General features: G+C 44.5%; 1 protein-coding gene across 13 annotated transcripts in view; it reads right to left on the reverse strand.

The window, feature by feature from the left end:
* The window catches only part of NEDD4L (NEDD4 like E3 ubiquitin protein ligase), a 656466-nt gene that overhangs the window by 209120 nt on the left and 424938 nt on the right, over positions 1–22408 (reverse strand). For 12 of the 13 annotated variants that reach the window (XM_033933707.1, XM_033933724.1, XM_033933698.1 and 9 more), the window contains 3 exons: positions 7185–7246; positions 6946–7048; positions 1004–1170 (listed from right to left, as the gene is read on the reverse strand). In XM_033933707.1, the coding sequence (XP_033789598.1) occupies positions 1004–1170; positions 6946–7048; positions 7185–7246 (332 nt within the window). The remainder of the gene's footprint in view (positions 1–1003; positions 1171–6945; positions 7049–7184; positions 7247–22408) is intronic. The other variant, XM_033933622.1, reaches the window with a different exon arrangement.

The raw sequence follows: 22408 nt of genomic DNA on the forward strand, positions 1-22408 counted from the left end.
TGTGGATTCTTACCAGGATTGTGCAAATTAAGCGCTTTCAGAACGTCCTTGCATCATATGCCGCAGCTGGGAGATAAGGCAGCATCAAGCTTAGCCTTTTTTCCCCTGCTGAAGCAAGTGACTAAACACTTGGCTAGTCCGGTGGGGCGGCCCTCATTACTTTCGGGGCTTGGCACGGCTGCTAGTTCCATGAGCCTGGCTGTGGAACCTCTGCAGCCTAAGAAATGCAAAGTTAAATAATCAAAGGGTGACTCTACTCTCAGAATTTATGAAACATTTGTGGAATGAGTTTCAACACCAGCATTCTAACCCTGCGCAGTCCCAATCTGCCTCTGAGGCATCTCTCAGTGGCGTTGCTCCTTTGGACACGTCCTCGGCTCAACCAGCTGCAGTTCTTGCGCTGCCTGATCCTGATCTGGGGGAATCCTGATGGGGACGATCAGCTTGCTGACCCCTTATTTAGAGGCGCAGCGCTTCCCAGGATGGGAGATCATGGACTGTGTGCTGGATCTGCGGATCCCTCTGGGGTTTTGGAACCTGTGGATGGTCCCACAGTTCTGCGTTTATTTAAGTCTGTGGCTTGCTGGATTTGATTTCTGAATCTTTGCAGGAGTTGAATTTAGTCACTCAGCCAGCTCCGTCCACTTTTTCCTCCTGGCTTTGTGGTACTTAACATAGCTGAGGTCTATAAACTCATCACCAACCACATTACTCATCCACCAGTCATGTATCCTTGTCCTTTCTAAGGTTCAATCCGCCCTTGAGTGAAGTTCGGGGCACTGAGAAGAAGATTCAGGTTATAGGCTCCATCTGCTCACAGGTAACTATGCCCCTCACGGTTTTCACTATAGTTAAAGATGCTTTCTTAATTATTATGTATCAAATAAGCATGATACCCCGATTTAACTTATCAGACTGACTGGCTCAGTGTTAAGTGTAGCAATCCGCACATTTCACATGATTTCTAGATGCAACAGGCTCTGTAATTCTGATCAATGCTTACACTAAACTTGGCCGATGCCACTGCGTTGTCCTGTTGTTATGGTTGACGTAGTAAGTACGGCCCAGGTTGTCTACCTTCTCTTCCCATCCAGGTGGCATTGGTGGTGCTGGTAGTTCTTGCTGACGCTGAGAAGCTGAGTCATTTGCATCAACCACATCCCATGCCTGCTTGAAAAAAAAAAATTACATAAATATGCATAAATAAAATAATGTCGGGCACATTATATATTTTTGAAGTAAAATATAACCAGAAAGAAACAGAGGTATTCTAATGTTAGTAAGACATATAATTAACTCCTCCATTAACAAAACCGTGCAAGAGGATTTTAGCGCCGACCAGCGCATTGAATACTCTGCGCTGCTCTGATGGTCAGCATTCAGCATGCCAGCCGGTGCTAAAAACCTCTTGCTCGGTTTTATAAAAGAGTGGGCGTCCCCTTACTTACTTCTCCATCACCCAAAAATGAAACGAGCAAGCAAATTTTAGATTGCGACAAAATGTCAATGAACCTTTGCTGTTTTATATAATATATTTATATTGGACTTGAATACTATATATTTCAAGCCCAGCTATGGCTGATATTGATCTGTTATTCTTAAGTCATACTGTAATAACAGAAGATCCGTGAGATTGATGGAGTAAATATAATTTTTTTTTTAAAGAATAAATAAAAGTTACAATGTGAAAACTGAAGTTGCCCTTTAAAGCACAGATTTATCATCCAAATTGCATCTTAAGTATGACAGTGGTGAAAACACACACACACAGGCAAAATCATTCAACCCTCTTTTTTAGTTCAATTGAATGTATTATTTCTTGCTCAGACGGCCAATGAAATGCTCAAAGTAAGGACCTTTGCTCTTTATATCATTTCTGAAAATGTATTAATATTGAAAATCTTTTTTTTTTTGAATGACACTCTCCTTTTCACTTCTTCTCCCATTATAAATTTAAATAAATGTGGGGGCGAGGAGAGAGGAAAGGAAGGGAAACGTAGCAACCCAAAGCAGAATTCTGCCTTCATTTAACATCAGAAACAATGCACAAACCCCACAAGGTGGAAAAAAGTTTTCTTTAACCAGGAAATCTGATCTCAATAAAAGGTACTCAACTTCCCCGCTCTTTGCCCAACAAAAGAAGGGTACACTGGTGCCAAGTGCACATTGGGCTAGTAATAAGACCCAAGGTAGAAATACTAAGTCAATTTAAGCTTTTTATCTGATACAATCACTTTAAATCAAATGTGGCAATGAGGCCCATCATAGCTCAGCCACTGAAAAATTTAAAGATGGGCAAATGAAACTTTTTGGCTTCCCTGGGCCGCATTGGCCAAAAATATATTTCTGGGGCCATGCAAACGCTGCAGCAAGACAGAGGAGGGAGCTGGCAAGATAGTAAACACCCGGGGGCAGCAGAGGAAAACACTGCATCGCCCTAGACCAGGGCCGCACAAAATACTTCACACGGCCCTCGGGCCACAGGTTGGACACCCCTGTTTTAAAGGTTTAGAACAGAGTGGGGTGGCTCTGGGTCTCCTTATTTTACAAAATAAGAATGAAACTGATGTTTAAACAAGGCTCAGTTATAAGAGTTTACTGTACAAAGGTCACAGCCCTGGCTAGTTAGTTGAGTGGGATTATCAAAGGACAGGGACTCGGTACTGGGAAGAAGAAACCATTCAGAATCTGGTAGGAGCAAAAGGATAAATGTGGAGGGAGGGAATAGTCTTAGGGCTATGTTGAAGGATCAGCAAATGTCTTCTGGCACAAATGGCACGTCTGTCAGTAGCCACAAATTTTATTTTAACAAATACATTTTTGGACAGAGCCAAGATTATGGTTAAACAAAAACCAGATTGTTTCAAGGTTGTACAGGGTATGAGTTGCAACATATCATGTAATTAAAAAATTATGAAAATGATGAGTATTGCTGCATTTTTCTTCTGCACAAACTTTAAATTTGTGCCTCAGTATAAATCTCTAGATCACTTACAAACGGCACAAATTAAATCTTTAACTCGAGAAGCATACAAGTACATATATTAAATTTCAGGAATACACCCCCCCCAAAAAAAAAAAAAAGATTTCTTAAACCCAATTTAATCTCCCTCTTTTTTTTTTTTTTTTTTTTTTGGGGGGGGTGGGTATTCCTGAGATTTAATATATCTCAGCATGTAAAATATAGCGGAGTGGGGGGAGGGGGGCGGTGGCATTGTAGGGTTGAGCTGCCATGTGATGGCCATTCTCCTGCCCCAAGATCCCCTCGCTGGACCTGGTACCCAGGTAGGCCCTTGGGGACAGGGGACATCATGGGTTGGGAGGGAGAAAAAGGGTTGGGGCCTGGAGAAGGAAGAAAGCCTTGGCTATGGGTTAGGGGGGAAAGGGATGAGAGGTGCAGAGACCTGCGAGGGGTTGGAGGGGAGAAAGAGGGGGAGATAAGCTAGTCCTTGGAAAGGGAAGAGAGTGAGAGACCTGGAGTATCTTAAACTCCCTTCTCTTTCCATTGCGGCTCTGCTCTTTGTAAATCTTGGGAGAATTGTTGGACATGGTGGTGGAGAGGAGAAGAGAGGAGAGAGGGAGAAATATTGGATGTTGTGGTGGAGAGAAGGGTGGGACAGATAGAAAGGGATGCAAGAGGGAGGATTGTTGGACATGGTGGAGTAAATGAATGGAGAAATGTGGCATGGTGCTGGAGAGGGGTGATAGAAGGAGAAATGTTGGGTATGGGGCTGGTGGGAAGGGGCAAAAGATATTGCTCAAGATCCAGGGGATGAGGGAGAAATATTGGACCTGGCTGTAGACAGAGGGAGTGAGAGAGATGGTTGACAATGAGACATGTTGCACATGAGGGTGGAAGAGAGAGGAATAAATGCTCTGCAGGAGTGAGGAGGGGAACAAGAGGGAGAATGAACCAGGATAGAAGGTAGCAAGGATGCTGTACAATGGGAGGGAGGGAGGAAAAGAGAGAAATGCTGAACCATGGCAGAAGGAACTAATGGACAGCAACTGCTTGAAGGAGAATTTGCAGAAGACAAGAAAGCAGAAAAAAAGAGAAACTGGAACCAACTTGATGGAAAAATAAATCTCCAGTCAACAAAGGTAAAAAAAAGGAATTTATTGACAAATATATTAACTTTGTGAAATGTATATAGCAGATGTATTTGTATTGTGTTCAACAGAAAAGGAAATGCATTTCTGGTTTTCTCTCTCAAATACTGTGGCTGGTGGTAATCCCCAAGCACCACCAGCTGAGAACCTTTTCCATAGGTGGCTAGAACTTCCCTTCATCAAGTGTAGCAGTCGCTGGCAGCATCCCTGAGCCACTGAGGTGACTCAGGGATGCTACTGCTGCCTGTCAAGCTTGGCAAAAGGGACCTCCCAACCACCTTCAGAGGAAGTCCTCAGCTGACATAGCTTGAGGGTTCTCATCAGCTGGAGTATTTATCTATAATAATAAAACGCTAAGCGCGCATATGCACTCTTAATGCGTGTTGCCTGATCTGTAGTTCCGTGGCCGGCAGAGTGCACATGCGCGCTTACCACGCATCTCGCTGTCTCGCAGCGGGCTTGCCGGCTCCGGCCACACAAAGTTCATTTTTTTGTTCAAAGCCCCCGCCGCGGCTCCTCTATCGAACCTCACCAGAGTCGGAGAAGACTTCCGACTCTACCGGAGATCGAGAGAGGAGACGCAGCGTCGGCTTTGAACTAAAAAATGAACTTTGTCTGGCCGGAGCCGGCAAGCCCACTACGAGACAGAGAGATGATCACATCTGAATAGTAACGGAGCGTGGGCGTAGGGGGAACACGACGTCGAAAGTGGAAGATGGCAGTGGGTTGGCTCACCTCACGGCAGATGCGCAGGAACTGGCTCTAAAAGGCTCACCCTCCCTCTTCCCCGCGCTCTGCTCCTCTTCCGCGGATGGCATGTGCTATGGGGACGACACCTGCTTCGTGGGGGGCTGGGGCTGAAAGGGAAAAGATGGGAGAAGTGGGCTGGGGGAGGAAATGGGTTTGGAGCTGGGGCTGAAAATAGGGGACATGTGAGGGAAGGAGGCTTTACTAGCACCCGTTAATGTAAAGGGCTTAAACACTAGTATTTCATATTTACATTAAAGGCTCTTGCAGAGACCCATTTACAAAGTATGTATTCTTCCCAATTAATATTTCCAAATTAATAAATTGTTTTTGCTTATTTGTAAATGGGTCTCTACCAAAACCTTTAATTCAGTAGCATAACTGAATGAAATAACTACTTTTGATGTTTATGGGGACAGAAGAGATTACTTGCGGGGACGGATTCGATTCCAGTGGGGACAGGTTTGATTTCTGCCTCTGTACAACTCTCCAGGCACAATGTATTACATGGACAAATTCTGGGGCAGGCATTCCCCTTTGACCAGGAGAGACTATTTCCTCTGCTGATCTCTCCAAGCTTAGAATCAGTGGCTCTCAGGGCCTCTAAGGCCCCCAGAAACCCCCAGGGAGCAAGCATGATGCAGCCAGCATTTGCAACATGGTGGGTGCTAGGTGTCTCTTCATCCTCTGCATGCCTTCGATGACACAGAACCTCTAAGCAGGGGAATCTCCTGCACTAGCTTCCCTATTGCCTTGTAGGCAATAGCTGCCAGCTACTCTACAGGAACATGGCCTACACAATCACCACACCATCTATTTATGGTCTTTTGGAAAGCTCTCCATCCCATCCCCCATTAACAGGGCATCCCACTGCCGCATAGATCCACTAGACTGAATCCCAACTACAAACTTCTATTTACTCAATGCTAGTAAACGGCTCTGCACTAATAGGGCAAATGAGGGGAAGAAGTGTATGGGGAATAACAGTGTGTTCCTAATTCCAGAAGAGCCAGAGCTAACACACACGCGTAGACAGTCCATTTCTCTCTCCTGGCCTCCACTGAGCACGCACAGAGGCCTACTTATCGTGTGATGTCATCTGGTAGAAGCAGAGAATATGGCTTGTTCACTCTAGTTACACCACCTAATACAGCAGTGCTAAAGCCTGAATAGAAGTATTCTCTGCATCTAACTACTGATGGGGTTGGGGGAAGGACTGGCATGATGAATAGCTATAAAGAAAACATTCAACTAGCCACAGCCCATTTGTGAGAAAGATTTATGATTACTGGGGGAGGGGGAGGCACCCACTGGCAAGGTTCCAGAAGGAGCCCTGATGAACTGTTTTGGCCTTGAAAATTTCTAAATTACTGCAATTGCCAGATAAGGAAATATCTAGCTCTTATTAAGCTAAAAGGCATAAAGGAAAAGCAATCAGGAAAAAAAAAAGAAAATGTTTAACCAGGAACATATTCCAAATCAAATCATGTCATATATTCATCTTCATTCAAATCTGTATAGCGTGAAAACATTTAACTAGGAATTAACCACAGACAAGGTTCTACATGAACTTTCAAGATCACAAAAGGTCCTTTGAAAATTTCTGTGTATCCTGGCGCGGGGCCCGGAAGTGACGTCAGAGAGGAGACACCGATGTGGGCAGCAAGTTTGTAATGCTGCTCACACAGGGAAAATGAAAGAGGTACGAGAGAAGGGGTGCAGGCGTCGGGGAGGCGGGGCAGAGAGGAGGATGGTTGCCAGCGCCCCTTATTAAGACCATGCCCAAGGCAGACCGCACCCCCCTTGAGCCCCCTTTACTGCGCCCCCCCCCCCCCCCCCCACACCCACACTATTCTCTCTCTTGTGGCCATTTCATTGTCTTAGCTTAATGATAGCTTCCATACGGGAAAGGGAACAATTATTTTTTTACATTATCGTACATTGTTGTTTATATACCACATAACCTTTCAGTTCTATACAGTTCACAATCAAAAGAAGCTGAAACAATTTCAGGAAGCACAGATTAACAAATTTTCCAGGTTGTTGTTTTTTTTTTACTATTATTCAGTAGAATTTTTTATACCTTACCTCAGTTTCTTCTCTTTGCTCGCCGTTTTCTTCCTCTTGCCCTCCATTCTTTGGCAGGTAGGCCATCTTCAATCTCAAGAAACCCTTTACCCGAGATTTGTGACTATAATTTGGAAAAGATGTTTATGACAGAACTGAGTTAGGAAAGGTCATCTAACCATGATGTGTTTTTTCTAGAAAAGCAAACCATGACGCATTATAATCGAGATCATTTTCATTGAACAAAATTTATCACTCACCTTCTTGGTCTAAGTAAGAAATCTTTAAATGTATACGGTCTTTCCATGGTTGGGTCTTCTGTCTGTTGACAGGAAAAACAAAGATAGTCTTTTATTCTTTTCACATTTAAGAAGGTAGGTGGTTTTTTGGTTGTTTCATTTACTAAATTTACCCCTCAGCAGTGGGACTTGCTGCCCTCCGTTGTTGTATGTGTCTAAATTGTTTGGCTAATCCCCTATTGTTTTATACACATTCTTCCCTCATTTATCATTTGCTAGTTTGTTTGCTTAAGTCTTTCTAACTTTCCAGCTTTATATTAATGTTGTACACCACTATGCCGTTTGGTCCCAAATGGTGGTCTAACAAAAGGGAAGAAGGGAGAGATAGAGACAAAAAGCTCCAAATATGAAGAGAATTTACATGTTTAAATCTCAGTTTCAGGTCACCTCAATTTGGAAGCTTTTACTACCAAATAAAATAAAAAAAAAATATGCTCTCTAAAATTAAAATAAGTTAATATACTTTCCAAATAAGTTAATTCATTTTTTTCCCATTTTCTCTGTTAAAAATGGAGCATTAGCTTAATCGCTATTATTTCCTCATATTTCCTAACACAGAGATGGTTCCACCATTCAAGGAAGTTAAGCTTAGAGTTATCTTTCCAATTGCAGATAATATGATGCATGGCTAGCGCTAAATAATATTGCTAATTTTACTAGAACGTGGGCCCCTCTAGATGAGTTCTGTAAGGACTTCAATGATAACGTTAAATGACCCTATTATGCTGTGAGAGTACGCAGCTTATTCTATTGCAGTATTGTATTATTGATATGCTTTATGTACATTTCTGCAATGTAGTACTATATTTCTGTTATGTTTATCTATACATTTCTGTATTTTAAAAATTCAATAAATTTGCTATTCTATTATCCATTAATACTTGCTTTTTGGAAATCAATATGGGGTCAAATAAATAATTTGTTAGATAATCTGGTGGCATTATCCTATGACACCGTATTGTTTGGCATGTCAATGAGGGCTAAGAGCCAAATATCTTCTAATAACAATAAGCTTCTACTCATTATGTCAGGGGTTGCCATACAACAGATTACGAATAATTGGAAAAATTGGGATAGGCTGAATTATAGCTTTTGGTGGAACTCTTTGTGTCACATATTCAAAATAGAAAGGAAAATTGCCATGCAGCAGGGAAATTTTTAAAAAATTTCAGGTTATTTGGGAGCCATTAACAAGATACTGTAAAGATTGAAATTACTGCATAGAATAATATAAATTTTTTCCCTTTTGTTCATACACGTCCAGGGTAGGGTGAGGTGGTAGGAATATTTTATGATTTCTTTTGCTTATGAACAACTGTTGGGTATAAGGGAGGGGGGATATTTGATGCAAGTTAGAATTTGATGATATGTTAAGTGATGTTAGAGTATAAATGATTGTATTATGTTACACTTATTGTGAGCTTTAAAAATGAATACAGATTAATTAAAAAAAAATTCAATAAATTTTGTTTTTAAAAAAGGAGAATTAGAGGGGGGCGTGGCCGTGCAGAGAACAGGGAGGACGTCTTTTCCCTGAGCTCCGCTGTTCTTCCCCTGCCCCGGCTTCCCTGCACTAAAATCGGCGAACATTGACCCCACCAAGCGCCTTCCCTAGCTCCTTGGGGGCCCATGGACAGATTTATCCACAGGGGAGCAGCGGATATGGCCTCCAAGGTAGGCAAAAAAGATCGGGAACGGGCGAAATCGGGTCCCAGCCACGAGGACAAGATGGCGGATCCGGGCGATGCGGTGACTGCAGGGGGAGCGGATTTGATAGCGCGCCTTACCGAGGCAGTGGTCTTAGCGCTGGGGACCCGCCTAGATAAAATGCAGGAGTCTTTGGATACCTTGTCCACAACGGTATCGGATTTTAACTCCCGAGTTGCTGAGGTGGAACAGAGGGTAGGTGCTGCGGAAGACTCCATTCTCACACTGCAAACTGAAGTGAAGCAGCTGCAATGCAAGGTGGGACAATTTGAAGAAAAAATGGAAGATCTGGAGAATCGATCCAGAAGGAATAACCTGCGGCTGGTGGGGGTCCCTGAATCTGTGCAAGACGGAGACCTGCTTACCACGCTGGAAACTTGGTTGGCGGCGGAGTTGCTGGGAACGCGGAGTCTGGGACCCTTGCGCATTGAACGAGCGCACCGGCTGGGTAGAAGACAGGAGGGAGCGACCAGACCGCGTGTGGTGATTCTTCGCCTATTGAACTTTGCCATCAAGGACCTTCTCCTCCGCAATTATCGTCAGCGCAAGGATTTACAATTTCAGAACCAGCGGATCCTCATCTTTCAGGACTATTCTGCACAGGTGGCATCCTTGAGGAGGGGATTTTCGTCTGTCTGCAAGCAACTCACTGAGAAAAAGTTACGTTTCACACTGCAGTTCCCTGCTAAACTTCGGGTGATCTATGATGGCCAGCCTCATCTTTTTGACACCAGTGCGGCGGCCAGAGCACAAGTTCTTCAATGGTACCCTGATCTGGGGTCCGGCACCTGATGGTCTTTGACATTACTATAGTTTTTGCAGTTTGATTGCAGTGGGGTAGCCTGCGACCAGCGGGTGATATCCTCATTGGTACTGTTACTTGGCATATGTTGCGCCTGTACTTGGTTTGTAGTTTTCTCCCTTAGGGGGGTATGACTTTCTAGCATGGGTTCCTGGCTGGGACCTGTACGATCTGGTTTATTCTCTTGGTTCTATGTTACCCATATAAACACCTAGGTTCTATCTTTGGGTTTCTATTGCCTAACACTGGTTTGGTGGAAGTTTTGGAAGCTGGGGCGGGACTGTAGGCCCTTTGGTTTTTCCCCTCTCTGGAGTGGTGGTGTGGTGTGCATTTGCGGGTGTGGGGAGGGGGTTCTTGGAGTGGGGGTTGGGGTGGGGAGAGGGGGGTTCGGAAGGGGGATGGTCGGGGGGGTTTGTGAAGGGGATGTTGTGGTTGTGGGTTTTGGCATGTTGGGTGGGGGGAGGGAGTAGGGAGTTCAGGAGGGGGGGGTGGGGGGAGGCTCCTGACCTGTGTGCGTGTGACTGATCCCGGTGGGGACCTAAGGTGGAGACTGGGCTGCTGGAGGATGGGCTGGGACCTTCGGCAGCGGTTTTGTGCTCTTTTTCTCTTTTGGTATCTTTGGTTCCTTTTTCTATTATGCCGGTTAAGAGGGGTTTGAGATGTGTGTCTTGGAATGTCTCAGGTATCAATTCTCCTATCAAGAGAACTAAGATCTTGCAGTGCCTAGCTAGACATAAGGCTGATATAGCCGGCCTGCAGGAGACTAAGCTCACTGTACGGGAACATGGTAAATTGTGTCAATCCTGGGTGGGGCAGTGTCACTCGGCCTCCTCATCTAAAACTAAGGCAGGGGTGGCGCTGTTGATCCGTAAAACAGTGCCTTTTACTGCATCTAGGGTCTTCTCTGACCCGGAGGGCCACTATGTTATTGTCCAGGGTTCCCTTCATCAGCGCCCTGTCATTTTGGTGTCTGTCTACGCTCCCAACAGTGCACAGCGGTCCTTCTACAGGAAACTATTGGGGGTACTGATGTCTGTTCCACAGATTCATGAGTCTCAGAAAATCTTTATGGGGGACTTTAATTCTATATTGGATCCGCTTTTGGATTCTTCTAAGGGATCTGCTTCCGCCACCGGTAGGTCAGATAATGGGCTTGCTGCTTGGTTGGAGGCCTTAGACCTGGTGGATGTCTGGCGAACCCTACACCCAGGGGAGCAGGATTTCACTCATACGTCTAAAGTGCATGGTTCCTCCTCTCGAATAGATTATATCTTTCTCTCGCGCCCTTCCTTTTCTGCAGTGCATGCGGCTGAGATTGGAGTATTGGCTATTTCGGATCATACTTTGGTATGGATGGACATCGGATTCTCGGCGGGAGGCATGGGGGGAGGGAAGCAATGGCGATTCCCGATTGCGCTATATTGGGACCCGGACTTTAAATCTTATTTGGAGCAGCAGTGGCGGGATTATGTAGAATTTAATGGGGACCATGTAGATAACGGAACCCTGTTTTGGGAGGCAGCCAAGGCGGTGCTCCGAGGGGCGGTGATAGCTTATAGTGCGAGGCGTAAGAAACTGCTTGCAGAAAAAATTTTGGCTCTTGAACGCAAGGTGCGGGATAGTAGACTTTTGGTCCTTCGGAGCCCTACCATACCTCATAAACATGCCTTACAGGCGGCCCTGTCAGCGCTTCACGCACTCCTCCATGAGAGAGCCCATAAATCTCTTTTTTATTATAAGTACCGATTACACCGCTTTGGTAATAGACCAGGTAGAATGCTAGCCCAGTTGACTAAGGCGAAACGGGGTGCCACCTTAATTACCTCGCTTAAAGATGATGGGGGAAGGATGGTCACGGAGCAGTCTCAGATGGAGCGGTTATTTGTTACATTTTATAGATCTTTATACACAGCAGAAGTCGTAGGTCGAGAGGCTCCGATTCAGGCCTTTTTGGATTCGATACCCTTACCTAAATTATCAAAGTCGGACTCGGATGTATTGGCGTCCCCTATAACCAGAGAGGAGGTGCTAGGGGTTATCAAGCATCTTCCCCTTTGTAAATCTCCAGGCCCGGATGGTTTTGGGGGAGAATTCTATCGTCTTCTTCAGGGACATGTGGCTGATCCGTTAAGGGGTTATTTTGCATGTGCGGCAGAGGTTGGGCAGTTCCCTTCAGGAGCAAATTGAGCGTTGATTACTGTATTACCTAAACCGGGTAAAGATCCCTTACTTGTGAGCTCATATAGACCTATTTCGCTTATCAATGTTGATCTCAAAATCTTAGCTCGGGTTCTGGCCAATCGTTTGGCCCAGTTCATTCCTTCTTTGGTGGGTGCAGACCAGGTAGGGTTTGTGCGGGGACGTTTGGCATCCCATAATGTTAGGAAGCTCCTCATTGCTCTGGCCCATTGTGATTCTCGGAAACAACCTGCGCTGGCTATTAGTTTTGACTCAGAAAAAGCCTTTGATAGAGTAGAGTGGGCCTTTCTATTCCCCTTACTGCGCTGCTACGGGCTGGACGGGTTTTTTATGAGAGCTCTTGGGGCCCTTTATTCCCATCCGGTGGCGGCCGTATTGGTTAATGGAATGGCGTCTTCGGACTTTGTACTCCAGAGGGGCACTCGCCAGGGCTGCCCCTTATCCCCTCTACTGTATATTTTATTTCTGGAACCATTGTTGATTTCTCTCCGATGTAATTCTCAGATAGTTGGAGTAGAGCTGGGGAATTCCTCTTTGCGCTGTATGGCCTTTGCGGATGATATTATGGTAATGCTGACTGACCCGGTTTCCGGCCTCCCTAGCCTATTGGAGATGTTTTGCCGATTTGGGGAGATCTCGGGCCTAAAACTTAATGTGTCTAAGTCGGAGGCGCTTCCTCTTCACATTAGTATTCCGCACGCTTGGGCTGATTTCCCGCTCCGGGAAGCTCCACAGCAGGTAAAATACCTGGGGGTTTTGATACCGTCTTCCCTCACTCGACTCTATGAGATCAATGTTAAGCCCCTACTTAGGGGCACGGTGGAGCTTCTACGCTTGTGGGGTGATTTGCCAGTATCCCTTGCGGGGCGTATATTTCTCTACAATATGATAATTGTTCCTCGGTGGCTTTATCTGCTTCAAACTCTTCCGCTGTGGTTACGGACTGGGGACTTAGCTCGGCTGTACAGTGCCTTGAGGATTTTCTTATGGCGTGGGCGCAGGCCTCGGCTTTCTTTACGCATTTTGATGTTGCCTGAATCGCAGGGGGGATTTGGACTGCTAGACATCCGCGCCTATAATCTGGCATGTGGGACTAGATTGATTCGGGACTGGTGTCTGGAGAGCTCTTCTTTTTTAATGTTTTCTGTAGACAGGGATTTCTTACACCTTATTGCTGGGTTGTTTTTATTACACGCTCCTGCTGCCCAGTTGGACTCTGTTTGCAGGGGACATGTTGTTTGGGCCTATATGAGACACATTTGGAAATTACTGTGTAAACATATGGGCATAAACTCTCATATCACTCCTCTACTCCCGGTGGTGGGTAATTTGCGTTTTCAACCGGGCAGTCATAGAGAGGTGTTTCGTAATTGGCACGCACATGGGATTCGTAGACTGGGGGATGCTCTTTCTGAGGGAGGCGATCTTCTATCCCCGGCTGACTTGGGGTCACTATATGGGTTGGATAGAGTGGATGCTTTCGCCTACCTCCAGTTCCGCCATTATGTTCTTAGCGTCTCCGGGGATAGCTTGAGCGGTGCTGTGGCACGGAAACTGGGGAAGTGTTTGGCACTGGGGGAAGATGTGACACCACGACTTCGTTATTATGTCAATGTTTTGGGCCCCCCTTTACTGACCGAACGGGCTGATTGGTTAGCGGGGGCGTGGAGTGCTGACTTGGGCTGCATGATCCCGTCTGAATTGATATCTCGCTATTTTGTCCTTGTGCGTACCATATCCTATAATATGTTACATAGGGAACAAGAATATAAATTCGTTCATAGGGCATTTATCTCCCCTCACAGAGCACATCGGGCTGGTATTACAGATAATGCGGGGTGTCCCAAATGTTCTGCAAGTCCTGCTTCCCTGGGTCATATGTTTTGGGATTGCCCCTATGTGGGAGCCTTTTGGCAGCGAGTCTGGTTCTACTTGTCCTCCTTTGTGCCGGGGATACCGGACTGTAACCCCTGTATAGCGCTCTTTTATCAGGAGGCGGAGCTTTTAGGATGCACTGTTGGGCAGCGGCAGTTGATTTCTAAGGCCCTTTTGTTGGCTAAGAAAGCCATTTTGACTCTTTGGCGTGAGCCACATGCTCCCTCTTTCTCTCGATGGCAGGGGTCCCTTTATGACTTAGCTCTCTTGGAAAGACGGACTGCGGGCACTAGGGACGAACGTAGATGGTCTCACTTTCAGGATATCTGGGAGGAGTATTGGCTGACCCTTCCCCATCGTGAGAGGAGTCTCCTATTGAACTGTTAGTCTCTATTGGGTCTTCTGTCCTCTTATGTATTTTTCCTTTTTCGGTTTTTCAGATTTTTCTCTTTTCCGTAGATTCTAAAGAGGGACTCCCCCTTTTTTTCTTCTTTCTTTTTCTTTTTCTCTCCTTCTTCCCTTTGGACTAAGTTCTCCTTCTTCTTCTTCTTCTTCTTGTAGGTTTCTGTCCTACTGTGCTTTGGTCTATACATTGTCACTGGGGGTTCCATATGTTGCTTATTGCTTATTCCGTTTCTTTCATGTATATCTCCTCTAAGTTTCTCACAGGTCAGGGGGTGGGGGGTGGGGGGGACGGGGGGGGGTAGATCCTGACGTTCCAGGAGTACTTTGACTTAGGCTTTGGTTTTGGGGGGTTTTATTGGGTCTTGGGGGGATTTGGAGGGGGTAATATGAAAAACTGTATTGAGCTCCACCTTTTTTCTGAGCAATCCGTACTACCTCGTGTTGCTCTCTTCTGCTTTGTGTACGCCCCAGGGGGCGCTTTCTGTTGGATTGCTGGAAATCCTGTACAATGTTCTGTTTTCTATCTGTTGGTTTGCTCAATAAAGAAATATTATATATATAAAAAAAAAAAAAAAAGGAGAATTAGCTACCCTTCCCCACTAAGGAACCAAGGATATATTGCATGATTTTGTATTACTATTGTTTTCCTCTAACAAGTGAATATTTCTAAGTTAATCACTTTAAAATTGCACTTATGGCTGGACTTCCAATGCAATTCGAACAGCTTCTAATGAGCAACACCACCATGAACCTTCATTACAAAAACATAGGTACGGACACTACCGTATTTTCACCCATATACCGCGCACCCGTGTAAAACGCGCACAGGGGTATAGCGTGCGGGAAACACAAAGTTATGTAAAAAAAATTTTATATAGCACGCACACGTGTATACCGCGCATGCTAAAACCTCCTCCCGCCTACTCCGAACCAGCATCCTCCCCACCGCTCGCTTACCCAAGAGAGCATTTTTTTTCATTCGAATCCGGCATTCCCCCTGTGAACCGGCATCCTCCCCCCCACTCGCGTCACTCCCCTCCCCCGCGATCCTACATCCCCCCCCAGCACCGCAAAACATCTCTTACCCGATTGGGCACCGACACCAGCACCAGCACCAATGCACAGGATGTGCCAGTGCCAGTGCCCGAAGATCCTCCCTCGTTGGGTTGGGCTGGGCGGTGCGGTGCAAGAGAGATCCTCCTTCTTCCTGCGCCGGGCTGGACTAGGCTTTGAGCATTTGCGCATGCTCAAAGCCTTCTGGTCTCGCTCTCTTCGAGAGAGAGATCTCTCTCGCTCCGCACCGCCCAGCCTAGCCCAGCCCAGCCCAACCCAACGAGGGAGGATCTTCGGGCACTGGCACATCCTGTGCATTGGTGCTGGTGCCCAATCGGGTAAGAGATGTTTTGCGGTGCTGGGGGGGATGTAGGATCGAGGGGGAGGGGGGTGATGCGAGTGGGGGGGAGGATCCAGTTCGCAGGGGGGATGCTGGATCGGATTGAAAAAAAAAAGTTGTAAAACGCGCTCACACGTATAACGGGCACGGTTATGCACGGTTTGTAAAAATCGTGTATAACGCACGCGTTATATGCGTGAAAATACGGTACTCCCTTCCTGCCTGAAATACCTCCTGATATACCTGACTACTCTTGACTTGCTAATGTAATTTGAAAATCTTTTTCTGTAACATCGCTGTCTGTGTACTGTCTCTTCCTCTGTAAACCGCTCTGAACTGCTATGGTATTGCGGTATACAAAATAAAGTTATTATTATATTATTATTACTACTTTTATTATCTTCCCTAGTCTTTAAAACCCTGAATGCATGCATCCTAGATCCAGCCATGAGGGAGATTTGCATACCAAGAAGGCAGTGTAGGCAAATCTCTCTCTCATGCATATTCATTGTGGATATCCTGAAAACCTAGCCAGCCAGTAGATCTCAAGGACCGGAATTGGTCAGCCCTGCAGTATGGCTATTCTTATATTGTTATGTAGAGAGCCGGCAGTGCCCCATACAAGCACTAGAAAGAAAACACTTCTATGGCAGTCCAGGTGAGATGGACCAGATTCCCAGTACTCCCAAAGAATTGTGGTTGGTAAACAGGCTTAAGTACACTATACTGTATATAAATCTGAAACTCAAAATAGCACTTAAACAGTATGGACTCCTGTGTTGACCTCTGCAATGTGGAGAAAACGAGACCTCAGAATATATGCAGCCACATAATTCAGCACAATCAAGTCATACAACATGGGGCTTAATCACAGTCATAGGTCTCTCAAAAAAACTCCACAATACAGCATGTACAGTATATAAAATTTGTTCATATAAGCAGCCAAATCTTCTTAAACACAGAAATACATAGGACTAAAGTAATCCAGAACAAAAAGCAGTTCAAATATCAAAAGGGCAAAAATAGCAACAGGCAGACTCAACAGCGGCCCTGTTTTGTACACAGTTATTTCAAGAGAGCTGGCAAATAGAATTTCCCTCTCCAAAAATCTCAAACTCAACCGGTGAGCTGGATTACTTTAGTCCTAGATCAGGGGTCTCAAAGTCCCTCCTCGAGGGCCGGAATCCAGTCAGGTTTTCAGGATTTCCCCAATGAATATGCATGAGATCTATTAGGATACAATGAAAGCAGTGCATGCAAATAGATCTCATGCATATTCATTGGGGAAATTCTGAAAACCCAACTGGAGGGTTTTGAGACCCCTGTCGAGGAGGGACTTTGAGATCCCTATCCTAGATGTATTCCTGTGTTTAAGAAGATTTGGCTGCATATATGAACAAATTTTATATACATGTTGTTTTGTAGAGTTTTTTTGAGAGACCTATGACTGTGATTAAGCCCCATGTTGCATGACTTGATTGTGCTGAATTAATTATGTGGCTGCACGTATTCCAAGGTCTTTTTTTAGCCACTTTTTGGGATGTTGCAGTGGACAACTTAGGAGTACTGTTTAAGCGCTATTTTGAGTTAAGTACACAGAGCTACATTTAGGCCATTAAAAAGACCTACCAATTCAGAACAAATGTTTGATATACTAAAAACAATTAACGTGCACTTAAGTAAGCAGTTCATACAAAAGAAAATGTTATCACTTGGTCACAAAAATAAACTTTGATATCTATCTGTAAAAATGGTGAGTTTCTCCTGTTATCACTGTTTCTCCTGTTATCTTTTTTTGTGCTTGAAATAAATATGATATGAAATTCCTGGAAAAAATAAACTAGCATAAAAACTGAAAATGAAGGTAATGCACCAGCACAAATTGGATTCATGAGCATTTCTAATTTTGCTGAATGAAGACTGGTTCATATTCCACTTCTATTTCCAAGTACAGTACTCATCCAATATTCGTGGGGGTTCCTTTCCAGGAACCCTAGCGAATCTTGAAAAACCACAAATACGGTTTTTCGTGGGGGGAGCCTGGAGAGGGCAATGGGAGAGGCAGGAGAGAGCACCAGCAAGTGAAGGAAATCATTCGTTGTATGCTCCGACCGCCTCTTCCTGCACCAAAGTCGGGCCTTACCAATCAGGAGCTGCGTGTCACATGGTATAGATGTGCTTTGATTTGCTGTCGCCCTGGCAGTTGATTCTACCACGACTTATAATATTCAATGAATGATTAGGAAGTCCTAGTTGCACGATTTTTATTCCAAAGAACTTCGAGACTCCTGAAGCAGGCTGTTTGTGCCGAAACATGTACATGTCAGGTCATTTACTTGTTGAATGAATAAAGGACTTTTTTTTAAGAAGATTCAGTTCACCAGGTTTTATTGGACATTTCCACCCTGTATTTGTTTCCTGTGGATTTGGTTCTCCTGTCTTCTATTTCATTAAAGGCCTAACACTCTTCAGTAAAAGTGCCCCTAAGTGCATTAACTTGAGATATGCAGCTTAATAAATGAGACCAAAGTTTATATGCAAAACAATGGAGGGTGAAATGAATTGCCCAAGGTCATAAGAAGCATCAATAAGATTTAAATCCTGGTTGCCTGCCAGGGTTGTGGAATCACAGTTGGAAGCAATTTTGGGGTTACTGGAGTCAAGTCCGTGAAAATGTGCCGACTTCAACTCCTAATAGAGTTCAATTGTATGTCATCCACCCATTAGAATTAGATTCAATATATGGTGCCTAAAACTAGAAAAAAGTGGCTTCCCCCGTGTCTGTCTCAATAGCTGATTATGGACTTTTCCTCCAGGAACATATCCAAACCATTTTTAAACCCAGCTATGCTAACTGCTGTTACCACATTCTCTGGCAATAAGTTCCAAAGCTTAACTATTCTCTGAGTGAAAAAATATTTCCTCCTATTAGCCCTTCCTGCTTAGCATGCAAGTTCTGCATTGAATTTACATTTCATTTGTTTACTGCATCACCGCAGACTATTTTCTTGTTAATTTCACAGTAGAAGCTAAGTCATTGGTAAGCACCTCTACTGCATGGTCTGCAACTAGAGAGCTGCATGGGAACGGGGATGACGGGAATACCGCGGGTTCCCCCTTCGGTTCGTGGGGATCCCGTGGGGATGCCCCCTAGTGTCACAGGGATCCCGTGGGGACGCCCCCTAGGGTCGCGGGGTTCCTGCGGGGTTGGATGCAAGGCTTGTCTTCTCCTTACCTGCCGTGCCGCAGCACACAGCCAATCGGAATGAAAGTCTTCCACGATGTCAGCGCTGACGTCGGAGGGAGGGCTTAAGCAAAGCTCTCCCTCTGACGTCAGCGCTGACATTGGGAAGACTTCCGTTCCGATCGGCTGTGTGCTGCGATCGGCAGTGGCGTAACAAAGGGGGGCGGGGAGGGCGGTCCGCCCCGGGTGCAGTCATAGGGGGGGTGCACAGCCAGCCAGGTCCCCTTACCTTTGTGGCGCTTCCTCCGACCGACCGACAACAGGCCCGGTCTGACAAAACTCCCTGCCCTGTAGCTGTGAATATAAATTACTTTCTTAAAGCAGCTTCAATACTCCAGCTGCTGTAAGAAGGTAATTTAGATTTGCGGCTACAGGGCAGGGAGGTTTGTCGGACCGGGCCTGTTCTGTTGTCAGTCAGGCGGGGAAGCGCCACAAAGGTAAGGGGCAGGGAGGGAGAAAGGGAGGAAAGGTGGAGTGGAGAGGAAAAGAAGCTTAAGGTAAAACTGAGGGGGGAGAAGGACGCTGAAAGCACTGGGGAAGACAAAGGGGTGGAGAAGGATGCTGAAAGGACATGAGGAAGATGGGGGGGAGAAGGACGCTGAAAGGACATGGGGAAGGCAGAGGACACTGAAAGCACATGGGGAAGACAGAGGAGAGAGAAGGACACTGAAAGCACATGGGGAAGACAGATGGGGGAGAAGGACGCTGACAGGACATGGGGAAAATGGGGGGGGGAGAAGGACGCTGAAAGGAAATGGGGAAGAGAGAGTGGGGAGAAGATACTGAAGGGAAATGGGGAAGAGAGAGTGGGGAGAAGATGCTGAAGGGAAATGGGGAAGAGAGAGTGGGGCAAAGACGCTGGTAGGGAAGAAGACAGAGATGCCAGACTATGGGGAGAGCAGAGGGAAGAAGATGGGTGCAAGACCAATTTGGAAGGGGGGAGAAAGGGAGAGGCACAGTAACAGAGCAAATGGAAGACGCAGAGAGAAGAGAGATAGTGGTTGGAAGGAATTGAATGAGAACATGAGGAAAGCAGAAACCAGGCAACAAAGGTAGGAAAAAAATTATATTTCTTTTTTTTTTGCTTTAGGATAAAGTAGTATATTAGTTGTGTTGATAAAAATTTATAAACATTAGAGGCTCTGGTAGAAATCCATTTACAAAATATGTATTCTTCCCAATTAATATTTCCAAATTAATAAAGTCTTTTTGCTTATTTGGAAATTGGTTTCTACCAGAGCCTTCAATTCAGTAGCATAATTAAATGAAATAACTTATTTCTGTAGTGTATAGGGACAGGTGGGGATGGAGGGGATTCCTCGCGGGGACGGGTGGGGACGGAGGGGATTCCTCTTGGGGACGGGTGGGATTCCTCTTGGGGATGGTGGGGATGGGTGGGATTTCTGTCCCCGTGCAACTCTCTATCTGCAACGTCCTTTAAGTCTCATATTCTGCTAAGGACTAGATCCAAAATAACTCTTCCTCTTGGTTTCTGAACTAGCTGTTATGAAGCAGTCACTTATTTTTATCTTGGAACTTTACACCTCCCTTGAATTTCCTGATGTGACATTTATCTAGTCAATATTGAGATAATTGAGATCACTCATTATTAGAGTGTTGCTAAATTTGTTGGCTTAATTTCTCCTGACATTTCATTATCTGTTAGTTCATTCTGGCCAGGTTGATAATATGCCTACAACAATATTCCTTTTCCCTGCACACATAGAATTTTTATCCATAACGATTTACACTACAGTCTGATTCCTGTAGAACATTCATTCTGCTTGACTCAAAGCCCTCTTTTGCCACCCCCTCTTCCAATATGAGCCATTCTATCATATATAATTTGTACCCTGGTATCACGGTGTTCTCCTTCCACCATATCCCTGAGATGCCTCTCTTTCTTTTCCTTTAGTGCTATATATTCTAACACTCCCATTTTAATCTAATCTAATCTTTGGTTTATATACCGGGTCATCTCCCAGTGGAGCTCGACTTGGTTCACATATAATTAAGACTAGAGTACATAGCAGAAAACATAGGAGAAGGAAGAATTAATTAAAAACTAAAGTACATAAGAAAAGCATAAGAAAAATAACTATAATATTATCATTTTGTTGAGGCTGTAGTTAAACCATTTAAAAATTGTGAGAACAACAAAGTTTTCAGGAATTTACGAAATAATTGCAGCTGGCCTAAAAGCTGGAAGTTCATTCCAGATCTCTACAAACTTGAAAACAAAAGATCGACTAAGCTTTCCAGCAGATTTAATTCCCTTAAAGGAAGGGAAGGCTAACTTATATCTTTGTGTGTTTCTCAAATGGCAAAGTCTAAGGGTATTCCAACATAAGGACAAAAGGATCAAATATTCTATAGAGAAGCTTGAAGATTATGCATGTGCATTTAAACTGGCTTCTAAAGAGAACTGGGAGCCAGTGAAGCTTTATCAACATTATCAACATTTTTGAAGCTTCTAGCATTTATATAGATATGTCACACACTGTTTTTTTGGTTGTATCTACAACCTGCTTAGCAGCTAACAGAAATAATTTACAGTATTTGCTCTGTTCTTCCTCTAAAGCAGTGGTCTCAAACTCGCGGCCCGGGGGCCACATGCGGCCCGCCAGGTACTATTTTGAGGCCCTCGGTATGTTTATCTTAATCACAAAAGTAAAATAAAACAGTTTCTTGATCATATGTCTCTTTAGCTATAAATGACAATATTATTATTAAGACTTGGCTAAAAGGACAGATTTATAAACTATGAAGAGTTTTACCTCATGCAAAATTGTCATTTCTTTAATAAGACATTAACTATTTTTTCTGCGGCCTTCCAAGTACCTACAAATCCAAAATGTGGCTCTGCAAAGGGTTTGAGTTTGAGACCACTGCTCTCAAGGAATCTGGCTACATTTGATTTATTGCAACTTCTTTATTAGGTTGCCTTAACTTCCCTGTTTTGATAGTATGCTTCACAAGGTCCCTTATTCTAAACTATGTGGCCCTGAGTCACTGTCAGCTCCCCCCAAGGTTCTTTTCAAAAGCTCAGTGCCAGCATCCCATCTTTTCAAAATAGGCTCCCCCCTTCCCCATAATGTTTCAAGGAAAAAAAAGCTACATATATAAAGATTGCTTTCAGCATAACTGTCAAAACTTGACTAATTTCAATAATATGCATATGCATATCTCATCTTGAATAAATTTGCAATAAGCCTACATTCACACCGGCCACCTCACCTAAACGACATCATAATGTTTTTTTCAGTGTGAACTGATCAGGCCCTGCCGCTTCTTGACTGGTGATCAGCTGAGCTCATTTCTTGCAATTTCTTCAAAACATATTCCACATTTTCCTTCTTCCACCATATACAAGTCTATAAGAACAATTTTCTTTTTTCTGAGCCTGTTATTTTTTTCATAAGTATGATCTGCTGGTTGAGCAGTTGTTGCAGTTTTACAATAAAAATAAATTTTAAAAAAACCCCAAAAGAATGATTTCTTAAGATACAGTTTTTATCCTTTCAACTGTTAATTGTTTATGTTTGATACAAAATGGTGTT

This window comes from Geotrypetes seraphini, chromosome 1 (genome assembly GCF_902459505.1).
Source record: "Geotrypetes seraphini chromosome 1, aGeoSer1.1, whole genome shotgun sequence".
Taxonomy (NCBI): Eukaryota; Metazoa; Chordata; class Amphibia; order Gymnophiona; family Dermophiidae; genus Geotrypetes; species Geotrypetes seraphini.